The following is a 13,859-nucleotide window of genomic DNA, read 5'->3' as shown; positions in this document are numbered from 1 at the left end:
ACCAGTGGGGAAGGCTTATTGCTGTTCATTTTGGTTTTAGGAGACTGCTATCATTTAGATGGCACAATTTCTCTCTCTGTGATCCAAAAAAAGATGTCAGTCGACCTAGTTCAAGCAACCTCTGAGAACATATTTTTGGCCTGACGTGAGTAAAACACTGGAGTCATGAGCGATGTTGAGGTGTGCCTGTCCTAAATTTGGGTCGGTAGCATACAAGGCAATTTTTTCCTCTGTTTAGAAGTGTTCGCTGGCCTAAACGCTTCTTTTATCAACACTTTTCTCTCAGCTTTTAAACTGTGGGCCTAAAAACTGAATTGCAATAAAATAGGCTCATGCAATTGTCCAAATTAATATGGTTTGATTACATGCACGTCAAAGCAGCTACATAACAACACTTAAAATGCAATTTTCTTTTTGTAATTTGTTTATTTTTATATTCAAAATAACTAAAACTGATATTACCATACCATTACTGTAATAGATGTCAGGGAGCATCTTGTCACTCCCAGTATTCAAATTAGTGATTAATCAATAGAGTAATCATTAATCATTGAGAAACCACTGAAATAGTGGTCTCTTCATTAAATCGGCAATTATTGTAGCTAATATAATTGTTATTATTTTAAAATATCTATTATCTAGTGGTTGACCAGTCCGTGGGACATCAAGAGCTCCTCAGAGATATGCTCCCCTCCAGAGGATAGCTCAGACTGCCCCCAGGATGTGAGTAATTTGGCACATGGAGGGGAGAGGTGAGCGGATGGGTGATGTAGGACAGCATTCGTCATTCTTACCCACTTCTGCAGCAGGTGCTTGCCCCAGATCTCTCAGCCTGGAGCCAGTGGCACAATTAATGGGGCCCATGCACCATCATCATCGAGACATTCACTCTTCCACATCTCTTATATCTACAACATAGCATCCTGAGGGAGAAATATAGCATGTCTTTGGCTGTGTTCGGAATAGAATACTAGCTCGCTATTTACGTGAGATTCCCTACAAATAGTATATGAACAGGATCATTTAATGCAACAATAATTGCTGCAAATAACAGTGTGCAACATTGTCAGATGATGTTCAGTCCAGTTATCATATTAGGGGAAAAATGGTTATTTTGTAATAAATTTTATGTGAAAATTTAGCAGTCAGGCCTAATAATAAAAGAGATGTTTATTCATTTTATTTACTCTTATGTATTTGCTGTTGGATTGACAAAGCCTTGTCTGAAATTTTAAAATACCCTTTAAAAGTCAGACCATATTAGATCATTTTGGTGCCAGTAGACCTTTAAAAAACACTTTGAATGCTTAGCATTGTTAATGTGTTGCTGGCATGTTGTTATGTTTTGTTAGCCTGCTTTGGGTCATTCTGTAATTTAGGGTACATTTCATGTCCATTGATGATATTACTTAATGTATAACAAATACGTTAAATTATAAATTAAAATGCTCCTTCGGGACAAGACCACGGGAATCAGATAAGCCCTTTACACAATTTGACATGGCTGTGGTTGGAATTGAACTGCGCGTTTCGTCTGGCCAGAGGAGAACTGGCCCCCCGACTGAGCCTGCTTTCTCCCAAGGTTCTTTTCTCCATTCTGTCACAGAGAGAGTTTTTGTTTCTTGCCGCTGTCGCCTCTGGCTTGCTCAGTTGGGGACACTTAATTTCTAGCGATTATCATCGATTTGATTGCACAGATACTATTTAAACTAAACTGAGCTAGACAATGACATCTCTGAATTCAATAATGAAATGCCTTTAACTGAAAATTGAGTGTTTAATCTTGTACATTACTGACACTATCCTCCATTTTGATACTGTTAAGTGCTTTGACACAATCTGTATTGTTAAAAGCGCTATATAAAAAAAGGTGACTTGACTTGACTTATTTGCCTTTATGTCCCTTAAATCTTGCATCTTAGTTCAGGTTCTTATGCACTATTTTGTGCCATTTTTAGTATAAATAGTGCTAGCCATGTGCTCACACTAAAAATTCCAAAAAGAAAAGGCATACTTTACATACACAGATAATGCACTTAATAAACCAAAAATAAATAAAATAAAAATGAACTGTGGAACTGTCACAGCTTTAATTACATAGTGAAGGAGGAGGGGTTATCACACTCTGGTTATGAATGACAAAATAACCGTATAAAATTCATACAGGTTCTTTTCATTGCCATTAAAGTGAAGTAACTGAACATAAACATAGGAGCCTGAGAAAAAAATGATAATTTGAGAAGAATATAACATTCTTATATTCATAACATAAATATAGCCGTTTGCACTTCTGGTCAGATGCTAACTGCATTTCATTGGCTCTGTACTTGTACTTGTACTTGTACACTGCACAAGTACACATTAAGTACACAATCTAAACCTGCAGACTGAATACACTCAATGGTCTGTGTCAAAAAATGTTTTTTTAAATCTGGTGATATGGAAGTATGCATGGATAAATGTGGGCAAAAAATAAAACATTATCAGATTCAAAAGCATGAAGAGATCACAAGTGAGATGACTGGTGCACAGTATTTCATTTCATTTTTAAATTCATTCCAAACTCTCTGCAAAAACCTCAGGGTTGAATTAAAAAGGCGTTCAAATGGACAAGTAAACATGTGCAAGCAGAGAAACTGCTCAAGTAAACATTGACAACAGAACCAGTCCTTACCCTTCCTTGATTCAACCAAGAACATAAAAATCTCCTAAAATGTGTCAAAACATAAGTTAGGCCCAGTTTTACTCCAGATAACTGACTAAGCCTATACCTTCAGGGAAAAGGACACAATCTGAGTGCGGATATGGTCTGATCGAAAAGAGTGACTTAGCTTTTGGATTTGAGAGATTTCATGAAGTAATGGTAGCCTACCATTGTTCACAGCAGATCAAAAAATCTGAATGAGATGCCTGCACTCATTCAGAATGAGAAGTCTGCAACAATATGATTTGAATTAGTGTGCAGGGAAATACAGTACATAGTCCTAGCTGATGCACCATAAACATGTATATCCCCAAAAGTGAGTTCCACTGTGGTTTAACCAGAAATTCAAGCAAATAGCCAAGGAGACAGCAAAATATCCACTTTTGCAAGCTGTAATTGAAAACCCTTGTTCACAATTCTACAATGTTAGAGCTGAGCTGTGTGGCAAATGCCGTTCTTTTGAGATGAGACAGAATAGAAGTGCTGACAAAAGACATGCTTTCCAGGATACATGAAGGGCATTTTAGGATGAATTAGAAATGTAAAAAAAAAAAAATCTGTTGGCCTGGAATCAATTCTAACACTGAGAGAATGGTCAAAACTTGTGAAGTTTTTCTGAAACATTAAAACAATTGTAGGCAAGATCAATACAGACCTTAGTATTCGTGGCAGAAAGTGGGTACTGATCTGTTTCTTGTCCATGGAAAATAATACCTGTTGGTAGTGGTTGTTTATTACTTTTCCAGAAATAGCCCTCCCTGCTTGTCCAACTCCTCGTGCGCAAGAAAGCACCAGAAGGCAAATCAGATCCATATCTAGCTCTTCTGTGTTATCGAGCAACACCTCTGAAACATTTCCTGCAGAGCTCTTAATGAGTTGTAAGATAAGAACACTTCCTTACAGAATTGACACAAAACAAGATATGATAAAAAGCACAACAATAAGGCAGAAACAGACAGCTCTTTAAAACAGATGAGGGGCAACTTATGACAAGCAAACCAAAAGGCTGAAACTGTTATCAAAGAATGAAACTGTGAGATTTGGAGATTGAAACTGCTGGGACAAGAAAGCTGTTGACTTGGAAGAAGTAAGTCCAAGATTATACATGTTCAGAACAGAAAAGTGACAGGTTTTCAGGAGAAATAGCAAAAGTCTCAAGACAGAAAATAAGCAAAACCCTGAATGATCAAAAAAGTGAATGTTCAAGTCTAACCTGAAGACCAGTGCATCTGAGCATGCAGACTTCCTCTTCTTCTTCTTCTATTTAATCGGACAATGGTCATTCTGTAAAGACAAATGATCCACCTACACCAAGAAGACCATGCTTAAAGGCATTTGAAAAGTATTGCATTTTTGTTTTATGGTTGCCAAAGCACCATTGTTTATGTTTTTAAAGGAAAGGAGATGTTTTGCAGTTGTTATTACCTTTTGTATTAGACGTACAAGGTCAGATATACGTTGCAGGTACTTAAGGAGATCAGAGTCACTAAAGCACACATTAAGGTTAATGGCTTGAAAAATAAAAGTTGCTACATGCCACTTTATACAGCTTATGTTGTGTTCTTATGAAACAAACACCACAGACGTGTTTAATGATCATAGCTTGAATGCTCTAGGCTGCATTAATTTTAGAAATGTTGGATTTAGAAGAATACTTAAAATACTGAAATTGGCATACACATTATATAGCCTACACACATGTTATATAGCCTACTACAGCTATAGTGGTAACAGTAGAATAATAGTAGCATTTTATTTCAAACACATTCTGTGTCCACAATTCATCTGCATGCCAGTATTCACTTTTCTATTCTTGCTGTTCATTTGGGGTGAAATGTCCACTGTTTAACTTTCCTATGGACCTATAGGTATGGTCTTTAGTATAGAAACTCAAATAAGTAGTTGGTTTTTAAGAAAAACATTTTTGGAAAGGAGATAAATTGTGGACATATGCTCTCCTGGTGCAGTAATGGAGCGCCATCTGCTGGATAAGCAGTGCTGCTGTGCTATGTGCTGCTACATCATAAATCTCCAGAGGGGCGCTAAAAGCTTCTTATAAGTTTGACTGTGCTGATAAAGGGGTAGTTCATCCAAAAAATTATTTTAATTCTCTCATTATTATAGTGAAAGTGTCATTCTGTTTATTTGCTTGTTTTTGGAAAAACAGACATCAAGTTCTTCATGCCAAAGACAAAAGAGACCATCCAGACTTTTATCAGTGGCAGGTGCAAACCCACTTCATCTGTCATTTTATGAAGTACATGAGGGCCCACGGCATGGGTGACTTCCATATGTGTGAAGGTACCATTGAGGCTGAGGCATATAGTACAGAGACATACTGCGATCAAACTGATGCATTTTGTGTGCACATGTGGACACATCTTAAATTTATATTTTTCAACTATAATGTGGTTTTTACAGCAAACTTCATCATGAATTTTCACTGATAGTTAGGTTTTGATGAAACAGGTTACAGCAGCACACGCTGCTGTCTGGAAGAGTACATAGATGTCTGTAGTTTAGCCCATAAGTGTTTTATTATTCACACCTCAACACTAAATATGTGTATTTATAAAAACATTATATGATCTCAAAAGAGACAAATAAAGCTGCCTCTCCATTTTAAAAGGAGACCAATAGGCTATAATAGATCGTGACTGGCAATTTCAGAAATTATTTTTAGCATTATTGGGATATATAAAAGTTCACTGAACATATGATAATCCACATTTCACTGATTTCTTTGTAAACTAATTCTATACATCTATATCGCCAGTGCATCATAGTTAGCCTATTAAAATGAACTGATTTTATGCATGTATTTGTTACACGTTATCAACACTTCTTGTCACATGACATGAGAGCTGCTGCGATTATGTAACAGTAATGTCCGCTGCCTGTCACCGCTCATCGTACGAGTCCGTACCATATGACGCCACTTCCCGGGAAACGAATTTACAGATCCTACTATGGCAAAGGTACAGGCTATGAATGTTAGCCTGGGCTGCGTTTCCCAAAAACATAGTGCTGACGTTGCTTGAAAACCTTCATGAGGCGTAAAGCACGCGAACTAACTTTCATGAGCCATGACTAATATGATTCGTTCATTCCCTAACACAGCATTAGTGTTCACAGAAGCTCCAGAAGCTCTAACAGAACTTTCTGTGCATAGAACTTCTAACACATTAAAAACTGTCTTTCTGCATTGCAAATAACATATCAAGTCAGAAACGTCTTTCATGTTGGCAAGCTTTGCTCTTAACATTTCATAAAGCAACTTTCTCTCACTGAGAGAGAAGCTTTGCAGCATATGTGGGCTTGCTTTCACTTCATTTGCCCAGAAGCACAAACACCCCTTATCCTTTCAGCAAATGAATTAAGCCCATGGACCAAACGTCATCTTATATTACTAATATTCATGAGTAAGCCTTCACAGTAGTATGATTTGTAATTTTGCTGGCCGGCAGAGGAGGCGTTGTCCCACATTAGAACGTCACCTTCATTTAACGCAGAAGCCGGCTATCCTGGAAAAGGACAAAGGTTTCCCAGTCCTGTAACACGCACTGAATACCAGTGAATTTCAGAGATTTGACTTTGCTTGTAAATAGGGCTGTATAAAATGATGAAGAACGGGCATCATGTGAGCAGCGCTCCGGCCGCCGCAGCCTGCAGTCCGGAGAAGAGGAGGCGTACTGTCCGTGTCTGGTGCGATGGATGGTGAGTGCACGCTGAAATGCATTTTCACCGCATTGGCATAAAAACAATATCCCTCGACTAGAGCTCTGCTTACATTTGAATGAGATAATATGACGGGCTATAGACTTGACAGCCACAGCAATGCACCACATCTAATAATATAAAGTCTTTATATCATCGAATGCTCAAGAAGTTTTGATTGCTTCCATTAATATTTCTACTACTGTTACTAAAAATAACAATTATGAATATTTATTCCTACTAGGCAATATTGTATTACTTATTATATGAATATAAGAGCATGTCTAGAGTTGCATATTTGTGGTAAATAACACAAAAACAATAATAATGATTATGCTTAAAATATTATTTGTTGTAAAATATTATAAATTAATGTAAAATATTATTTCTTCCATTTTTATTTTTTATTTTTTAATACAACACATACAGAGTTCACAAATTCTAATGTAACTAAAAGCTGCACACTGAAAAAAACACTGTCCACCTTCAGAATCCGTCTGTTATTTCACACTAGGACATGTGATTCACTGAGCAGGGATGACTTACGCTTTAACAAACGTGAGTGCTAACAGGCTTGCCATTTTATCTACTTCATGAGTTGGGGTTATCAGCCTTGAGAGATGAGTTGATAGACATTTCTCTCTAAAAGCAGGCTTTGTCTGATTAAGTATCAGAGTTTGTGAGTTCATTTGACTGAAAAAAAATGTGTTTGGTGATTCATGTGCATGATGAACAGGATTATAGTGCCTTTCTCTTTCAGAATTCCAGCCATTTCTGTCCGCCTGTGTGATGGTGTTTTTTTCAAATGTTGCAGAATGTTTGGGATGCCAGAATATTAGACAGTGGAGTGAACTACCAAAGAGAGGCAGTGTAAACAGTGCGCTCAGCCCACACCTGCCTGTTCTTCCCATAAAACCCTCTACTGCATAACAAGAGAATGTCACAGTCAGCCGGTGCCTCAGCTCATGATGCTACTGGCTGCACTACTGTTTTTCTTTCGTAGGTTTCACTTGCTCCTGCGTCAGTAACTGATGCTATGGGAGCCCCCTCCAGGTGTGACAATTGTCTGAAGCATGTATAGAATCACAGCAGTACACTCATTGGCTGATGACACTCATAGTAAATGCGTGTTTGGGCTTTGGTTATGCTCAAGCTGCACTGAATGGCTCGTTAAACTGCACACAATGCGGTGAGTTTAAATTGAAAGTGCATCACATGAAACTTACCTTCTTTTCGAAAAAAGAAGGAAGATAGTCTGTCCCTAGTTGCTCAGGTTCTGTGGCTGTGGTTGCTGGCCATGTATTTATAGTTGGTTTCCGGTCGTAGCTGTATCCCTTCTAGCCAAAACCATGGATAACACATAATTACTGCATTTGCATTACTGTAAGGGTAGGTTTAGGGTTGGGATAAGTGTAGATCTTAATAAACCATAATTTGACAGGTAGCATTTTTCGTTGTCGAATTGTACTACCTACTGTTTTAATGGGAGGTAGCAATATCTGACAACAATTTAAATTGAAAGTGCATCATTTGAAATGTACCTTCTTTTCGAAAAAAGAAGGAAGATAGTCTGTCCCTAGTTGCTCGGGCTCTGTGGTTGCTGAGGCACCTCATGTGTCAGGATCCTGAGGATCCAATGTTGAGTTTGAGGCTTTGGAGAGTGAGCATATCTCTCTCTGGACTGTGAGCTGTTTGTGTGTTTTCACACTTGGTCCTTTTCAGGGGGCTGAACACGGTTCGCTGGATTTTTGGTGTATATGTGAACACTCCAAATGATGACCCCTTTAAAGTGAACAGAGCCAAAGTTTGCTTTAAGGTGGTTGAGTATAGTTCACTTTCAGATGTTGGTATGGTTTTCTATAAATGTGTGTTGTGAAAAACCGCTCTGGGCATACTTGATTTTTTTCGTTTTCAAATTTCTTTCAGTTTGGTCATAAGATGCCTTCTCTCAAGTACTTTTATGTTCAGTAGTTTATGGAGTGAATGGAGCGAATACCTGTTAGTTCTCATAATGCCTTAATGCACCATTAAATTTACGTTATTGGATATGAACTTTGTTTATTATTTTAAAACAAGCAAATACAATTTTTAACCAATAGAACATTGGATTGTAAACTGAAGAATTGTTAAATTGTAAAAACATGAAATGATCATTTAAAACATTTGAAACATACACTATTTATATCGTTGGATGTGTGATATAGAGGAAGAATATGGATGCAGTATAGCTGTCAAGATTATGTCTTGTTTAGTTGCATTTTTGTTCATATGTCTTGGTTTCATAATTACTCTTTCATTTTAGTCTTAGTGTGTCCATACAAGTCTCCTTAGTTTCTTAACCTGCTTATCATTTTGCATCAAGCATCTCCTTGAATCCAAAATATATATATGTGACAGAAGAAATATCCACAATTGATGAAGAAGAGTGCTTTCTTCAGAACGGCCGGTTACTGGAGGAATATGGGGAGGGCTATCTACAACTTTACAGTGAGGCACACTAGGATGATGAGACCCTGAAAGAACTCTTCTGGAACCAGCTTCCACTTTTGTTCCTCCACCTCGGCTTGTCAGCCTGTCAGCTCCACCTTGGCCTTTCATCACCCTCCGGCCATGTATTTGAATGAATGAATGAATGATGCATTTATATAGCGCTTTTGTTGTGTATTGCTGTACACCCAAAGCGCTTTACAATCATGTGGGGGGGCTCTCCTCAACCACCACCACCACTTGGATGGACACCACAGGACAATGGCGCCAGTGCGCTCACCGCATACCAGTGGAGAGGAGAGAGAGATAGAGCCAATCAAGTGGATGGGGATTATTGGAGGCCATGATGGTCAGAGGCCAGTGGAGGGAATTTGGCCAGGTTACACCCCTACTCTTTTACGAGAAGTGCCATGGGATTTTTTTAATGACCACAGAGAGTCAGGACCTCGGTTTACCGTCTCATCCGAAAGACGGTGCTCTATAGTGTCCCCATCACTATACTGGGGCATTAGGACCCACACAGACCACAGGGTGAGCACCCCCTGCTGGACTCACTAACACCTCTTCCAACAGCAACCTAGTTTTCCCAGGAGGTCTCCCATCCAGGTACTGACCAGGCTCAGCCCTGCTTAGCTTCAGTGGGCGACCAGTCTTGGGCTACAGGGTGATATGGCTGTGGCCATATTTATAGTTGGTTTCAGGTCATAGCTGTAACCCTTCTAGCCAAAACCGAGGATAACACATAATTACTGTATTTGCATTACTGTAAGGGTAGGTGGTACTGTAAGGGTTGGGGTAGGTGTAGATTTTAATAAACCATAATTTGACAGGTAGCATTTTTCGTTATCGAATTGTACTACCTACTGTTTTAATGGGAGGTAGCAATATATGACAGGGTAGCACAAATCAACAGAACATCAGCATAGTGTTCCCCTTTCCTGGCTCCTCCTGTTTCTGTTCCTTCGTCTACCTTACGTCTTCGTCTGATGTCTCACTTTTGTCTGCTATGACAAGTCTCAGCCTAACGCAGTGCACGTAGCAATAAATTTGGGATTTATTATGTAATAAATAAAAAGAAAACAGAATAGAAAAAGAATAGAGCAAGCTAGTGTTAGAGGCCTTTTTTTGTTGCTTTTTATCAATTGTACAATAAATAAAAAGAAAACAAAAAGATCGAATACAAAAAGAATAGAGAAGCTAGTATTTTTTTTTAACAAGCAGTTAGTAAATGAATAGAGTGTTTTTTTAAGAATAGAATTAGAATAGAGAGTGCTAGAGTTAGAGGGTCAAATAAAGATGGAAGAGATGTGTTTTTAGCTGATTCATGAGGATGGCTAAGGACTCAGCTGCTCAGATTGAGTTGGGCAGGTCATTCCACCAGGAGGGAAAATTTTATTTAAAAGTCCGTGAAAGTGATTTTGTGCCTCTTTGGGATGACTCAATAATGTGCCATTCACTTGAAGAACGCAAGCTTCTAGAGGGCAGATAACGTCTGAAGTAATGAATTTAGGTAAAGGGATGCAGAGCCAGTGGTGGTTTTGTAGGCAAACATTAATGCCTTAAATTTTATGCGAGCAGCTATTGGTAGCCAGTGCAAATTGATAAACAGAGGTGTGACGTGCTCAGTTTGGTCTGAGAAAGTCAGCTGATCATCAATCATCAATCGTTTCTGGCTGTTTTTGAATGGTTGATGTGCCTAACTGGATGGTGAAATTGTGATGAAAAGATGGGTTTTATGGAACCACAAGCAGTTCTGTCTTGGCAAGGTTGAGTTGAAGGTAATGGTTCTTCATCCAGCAAGAAATGTCAGTTAGACAAGCTGAGATGCGAGCAGCTATCGTCGGATCATCAGGATGGAATGAGAAGTAGAGTTGAGTGTCATTAGCATAGCAGTGATATGAAAAGCCATGTTTCTGAATGACAGAACCTATAGTGATGCCATGTAGACAGAGAAGAAAAGTGGTCCAAGAACTGAGCCCTGAGGCACCCCAGTAGTTAGATGTTGTGACTTGGACATCTCACCTCTCCAAGATACCTTGAAGGACCTATCTGAGAGGTAAGACTCAAACCACTGGAGTGCAGTTCCTGAGATGCCCTTTGCCAATAGGGTTTGATGTGGTGTACATGTGGTGTCGTGTACCAAGGACAAGTTGAAGCTGGACTGGCAAGAAGCACAGCAGCCTACTCTGCCTTTTAAACACTGCAGGACTACATAGGCCCTAATTGGTCATATATGGATGTCAGATGGGTGTCATTGCACTGCTGCAGGTGTACCAAGTTTCATGTCCTGAAAGAGATGGATGAAGGGGCTGTACTGACTCAGTCAAGAAGCTCAGATGGGTGATAGATTTGGCGCTTCATGCCACTAAACATATGGTTTGCAAAACCCGCTGAACCTCACAGATATTCCAGAGAAAGAGAAGGCCTTCCTGTTAGACGCTACTCATTCTAGGTCAAGGCTTTTCAGTGATGCATTTAGCAATGTCATCAGTAAGTTCTCTATTGTGAAGCAACAATTAGCTGCTTTTGGCAAATGATACCCAGATGGGCTCAAGAGCCTTTGGCATCTTCAGGAGGCATCTGCAGTATCATGCTGAGAAGAAGTATACTACAGTAATCAAGCATAGCATCAGTTCTGGCAGGTCACATTAGTCTAGCTTGCATCAGCTATAGCTCAGCTGATCCATGTCTACCTATATAGGAATACGACACCTTTCACAGTATGTGATAATTGTTCCCTATATATATTTAGTACCATGGGAATTTGCTACGTTGACTAATATTAACTGCTTGGTTTGGAAATTTCGCAGAGTTTTGCTAATGTGACTGTGCACTCAAGAGCAAGATTCAGACCTAGTCAGCACTCCCTGCATGCTCCAGAGGAAGATCAAAGCTTCCTTGTCACATCTGTCTAATATTCACCCTCCTTCCATCTCCAAATGTGTCGTCAATGCAGCTAAGTCAACTTTTCCTGTTGTCCTCGTTGCTTTATTCGAGTATAAGCAGCATGCTCATTGCTTAGGTTTTTTTGGTTACTATGGGCAACATGCTTGTTTCTTTAAAACAAAAATTGTCAACGTTGGATTTTGCCAATTCTTGTCAACATGCTTGTTGCATTAAGCTCTAACTTGGGTATTGGCAACATGCTTGTTGCTTTAAGCTTGTCTGGGTGTTAGCAACATTGGCACCCTGACAGAATTACTTTTCTAAGTGATTACACTTAGAATTTGTACTTGATTGACAATAAAAAGGGAGAATCCCATAGCGTTACATTAAAGTAGGAACCCAAATCATATTCAGAGACCACAATATCACAAAGACCACAGTGGGGTTTGACTTTATTAAAGCAACCACCAAATACCTGCATAGCAATGCCAGGATTTCAGGGGGAAAAAAAGACCCAAGAGCAGATGCATGCTGAACCAAGGCTTTACTGACAAGTAGTAACTGAAAAGACAGAATTCTGAGCAGAACTTCAACAGCATGGCAAAATCAAAGGGGTCTTGAAAGCCAGGCAAAGGTCCAAGCCCATGGAAGCAGTCCAGACAGCAACCGAGCCTATTCAGAAGATGAAGGCAAAAAAGAGGGTCAGAATCAGCGATGCAGTTAAAACACCAAAGTGCAAATTTGGACCAAAGTCAGTGGCAATCGTTAGTCAGTCAGTCGTTAATAATGAGACAGTCCAAACTAGCAACTAGGTTAGAAGAGAAATCTGAGAAATAGAATCAGAGATGAAGAAGGGTCAACACTAAGATGGGCAGTCCAATGGCGTACCAATGTTGGTCTCTAGCATTCCAAATAAATTAACACAAGTGGAGAAAAATCTTTTTCTTTTACCTCACATCTCTCTTGTCTGTGGCAGCAAATGTCAAGTGCAAAGAGGGTAAAGACATGCTTTTTTTGGTGTTAAATCGTGCTGCAAATACAACTAATTTGTCTACCGCAAACCTTAGGAAATAGTGTTGCATTTTAAATACTGCTCTCTCATAAATTTTGTGTCTCTAAATTAAACTCCTGCAAATTCATAAGACATAAGGTCAGCTGCAAAAATAATTTCACTGCTTGAAAATTTAGGGAGTAGTTATTTAACACCAAAGGAGGGTTTGTGTTTGCACAAGCTGTTAGGAAATCTGGCCCTTATTGTTTAATTCATTGTTTTAGAGTAATACACAAAATTCATTACATCATTGTCATCTAAAAAACTGTCTAACTGTACAATGAATCAGTGTTACAGAGATTTACCATAGCTACTTTTGAAAATGTATTATTTGTATTTCAGTAACCAGACCACTGAACCAGTACAGTTCAGTACAGTACTGAACTGAACAGTAATCAGGCCAAACTAATGTAAATGTTTATGATAACCATTTTGCCTCAAGTGAAAATTTAGGTGAATATTGTTGTGAAGGTTCTAGGTGAAAGTGTAATCACTAACCCTGAATTGTCAGGATAAAGTCCATTCACAATAAAATGTCATGTAATCCCTCCCTGACATGTTTTGACCAGGGCATAGGGCAGGAGGACGTAATGTTTGTAGCACAAGAATGCATTAAGTCCATGTTGAGCAATGGTCAGCACTTAGTCAGCATAAAGAGTGTGGATTCCACTTTGTGACAGACAGTGAAAGCCTTCATGAAGACAAGAATAAAAAGCATGTTATGTGATTAAGATCAAATGAAGGCCAATTTTGTGTATCTCATGACATCTGTGTTAATGCAGCCATACAGAGAACCAAGTGATTTAACAGGGTTTGATTGACCTCAGAAGAATAAATGACCCTTGCAGAAACCACATACCATGATTGGTAGGCAGGTCTGATCAGCTGACAATGAGTCAATCAGTCACTAAATCTTACATGTGTATTAGTATGTGTTTAACTGAGAATCGCACAGTGAAGCAAAAGCATTAAAACATCTCCAAACTATGATGATTTATTGTGCCCCCATTCACG

The 13,859-nt window shown here is 38.9% G+C and overlaps 1 protein-coding gene across 3 annotated transcripts in view; it reads left to right on the top strand.

The window, feature by feature from the left end:
- LOC131536442 (ethanolamine-phosphate cytidylyltransferase-like) overlaps positions 1–13,859 on the top strand; it is a 52,922-nt gene that overhangs the window by 17,251 nt on the left and 21,812 nt on the right. For 2 of the 3 annotated variants that reach the window (XR_009269962.1, XM_058769356.1), the window contains exon 1: positions 6,158–6,421. The exons of the other annotated variant lie outside the window; for it this stretch is intronic. Coding sequence is in view for 1 of the 2 variants with exons in the window: in XM_058769356.1 (XP_058625339.1) it covers positions 6,324–6,421 (98 nt within the window). In the remaining variant the exon portion in view is untranslated. Of the gene's footprint in view, positions 1–6,157; positions 6,422–13,859 lie in introns of those variants that run through there. 3 annotated transcript variants of the gene reach the window in all.

The sequence above is a fragment of the Onychostoma macrolepis genome, chromosome 03, assembly GCF_012432095.1.
Source record: "Onychostoma macrolepis isolate SWU-2019 chromosome 03, ASM1243209v1, whole genome shotgun sequence".
In the NCBI taxonomy this organism is placed as follows: domain Eukaryota; kingdom Metazoa; phylum Chordata; class Actinopteri; order Cypriniformes; family Cyprinidae; genus Onychostoma; species Onychostoma macrolepis.
This window is presented reverse-complemented; position numbering and strand designations above follow the sequence as displayed.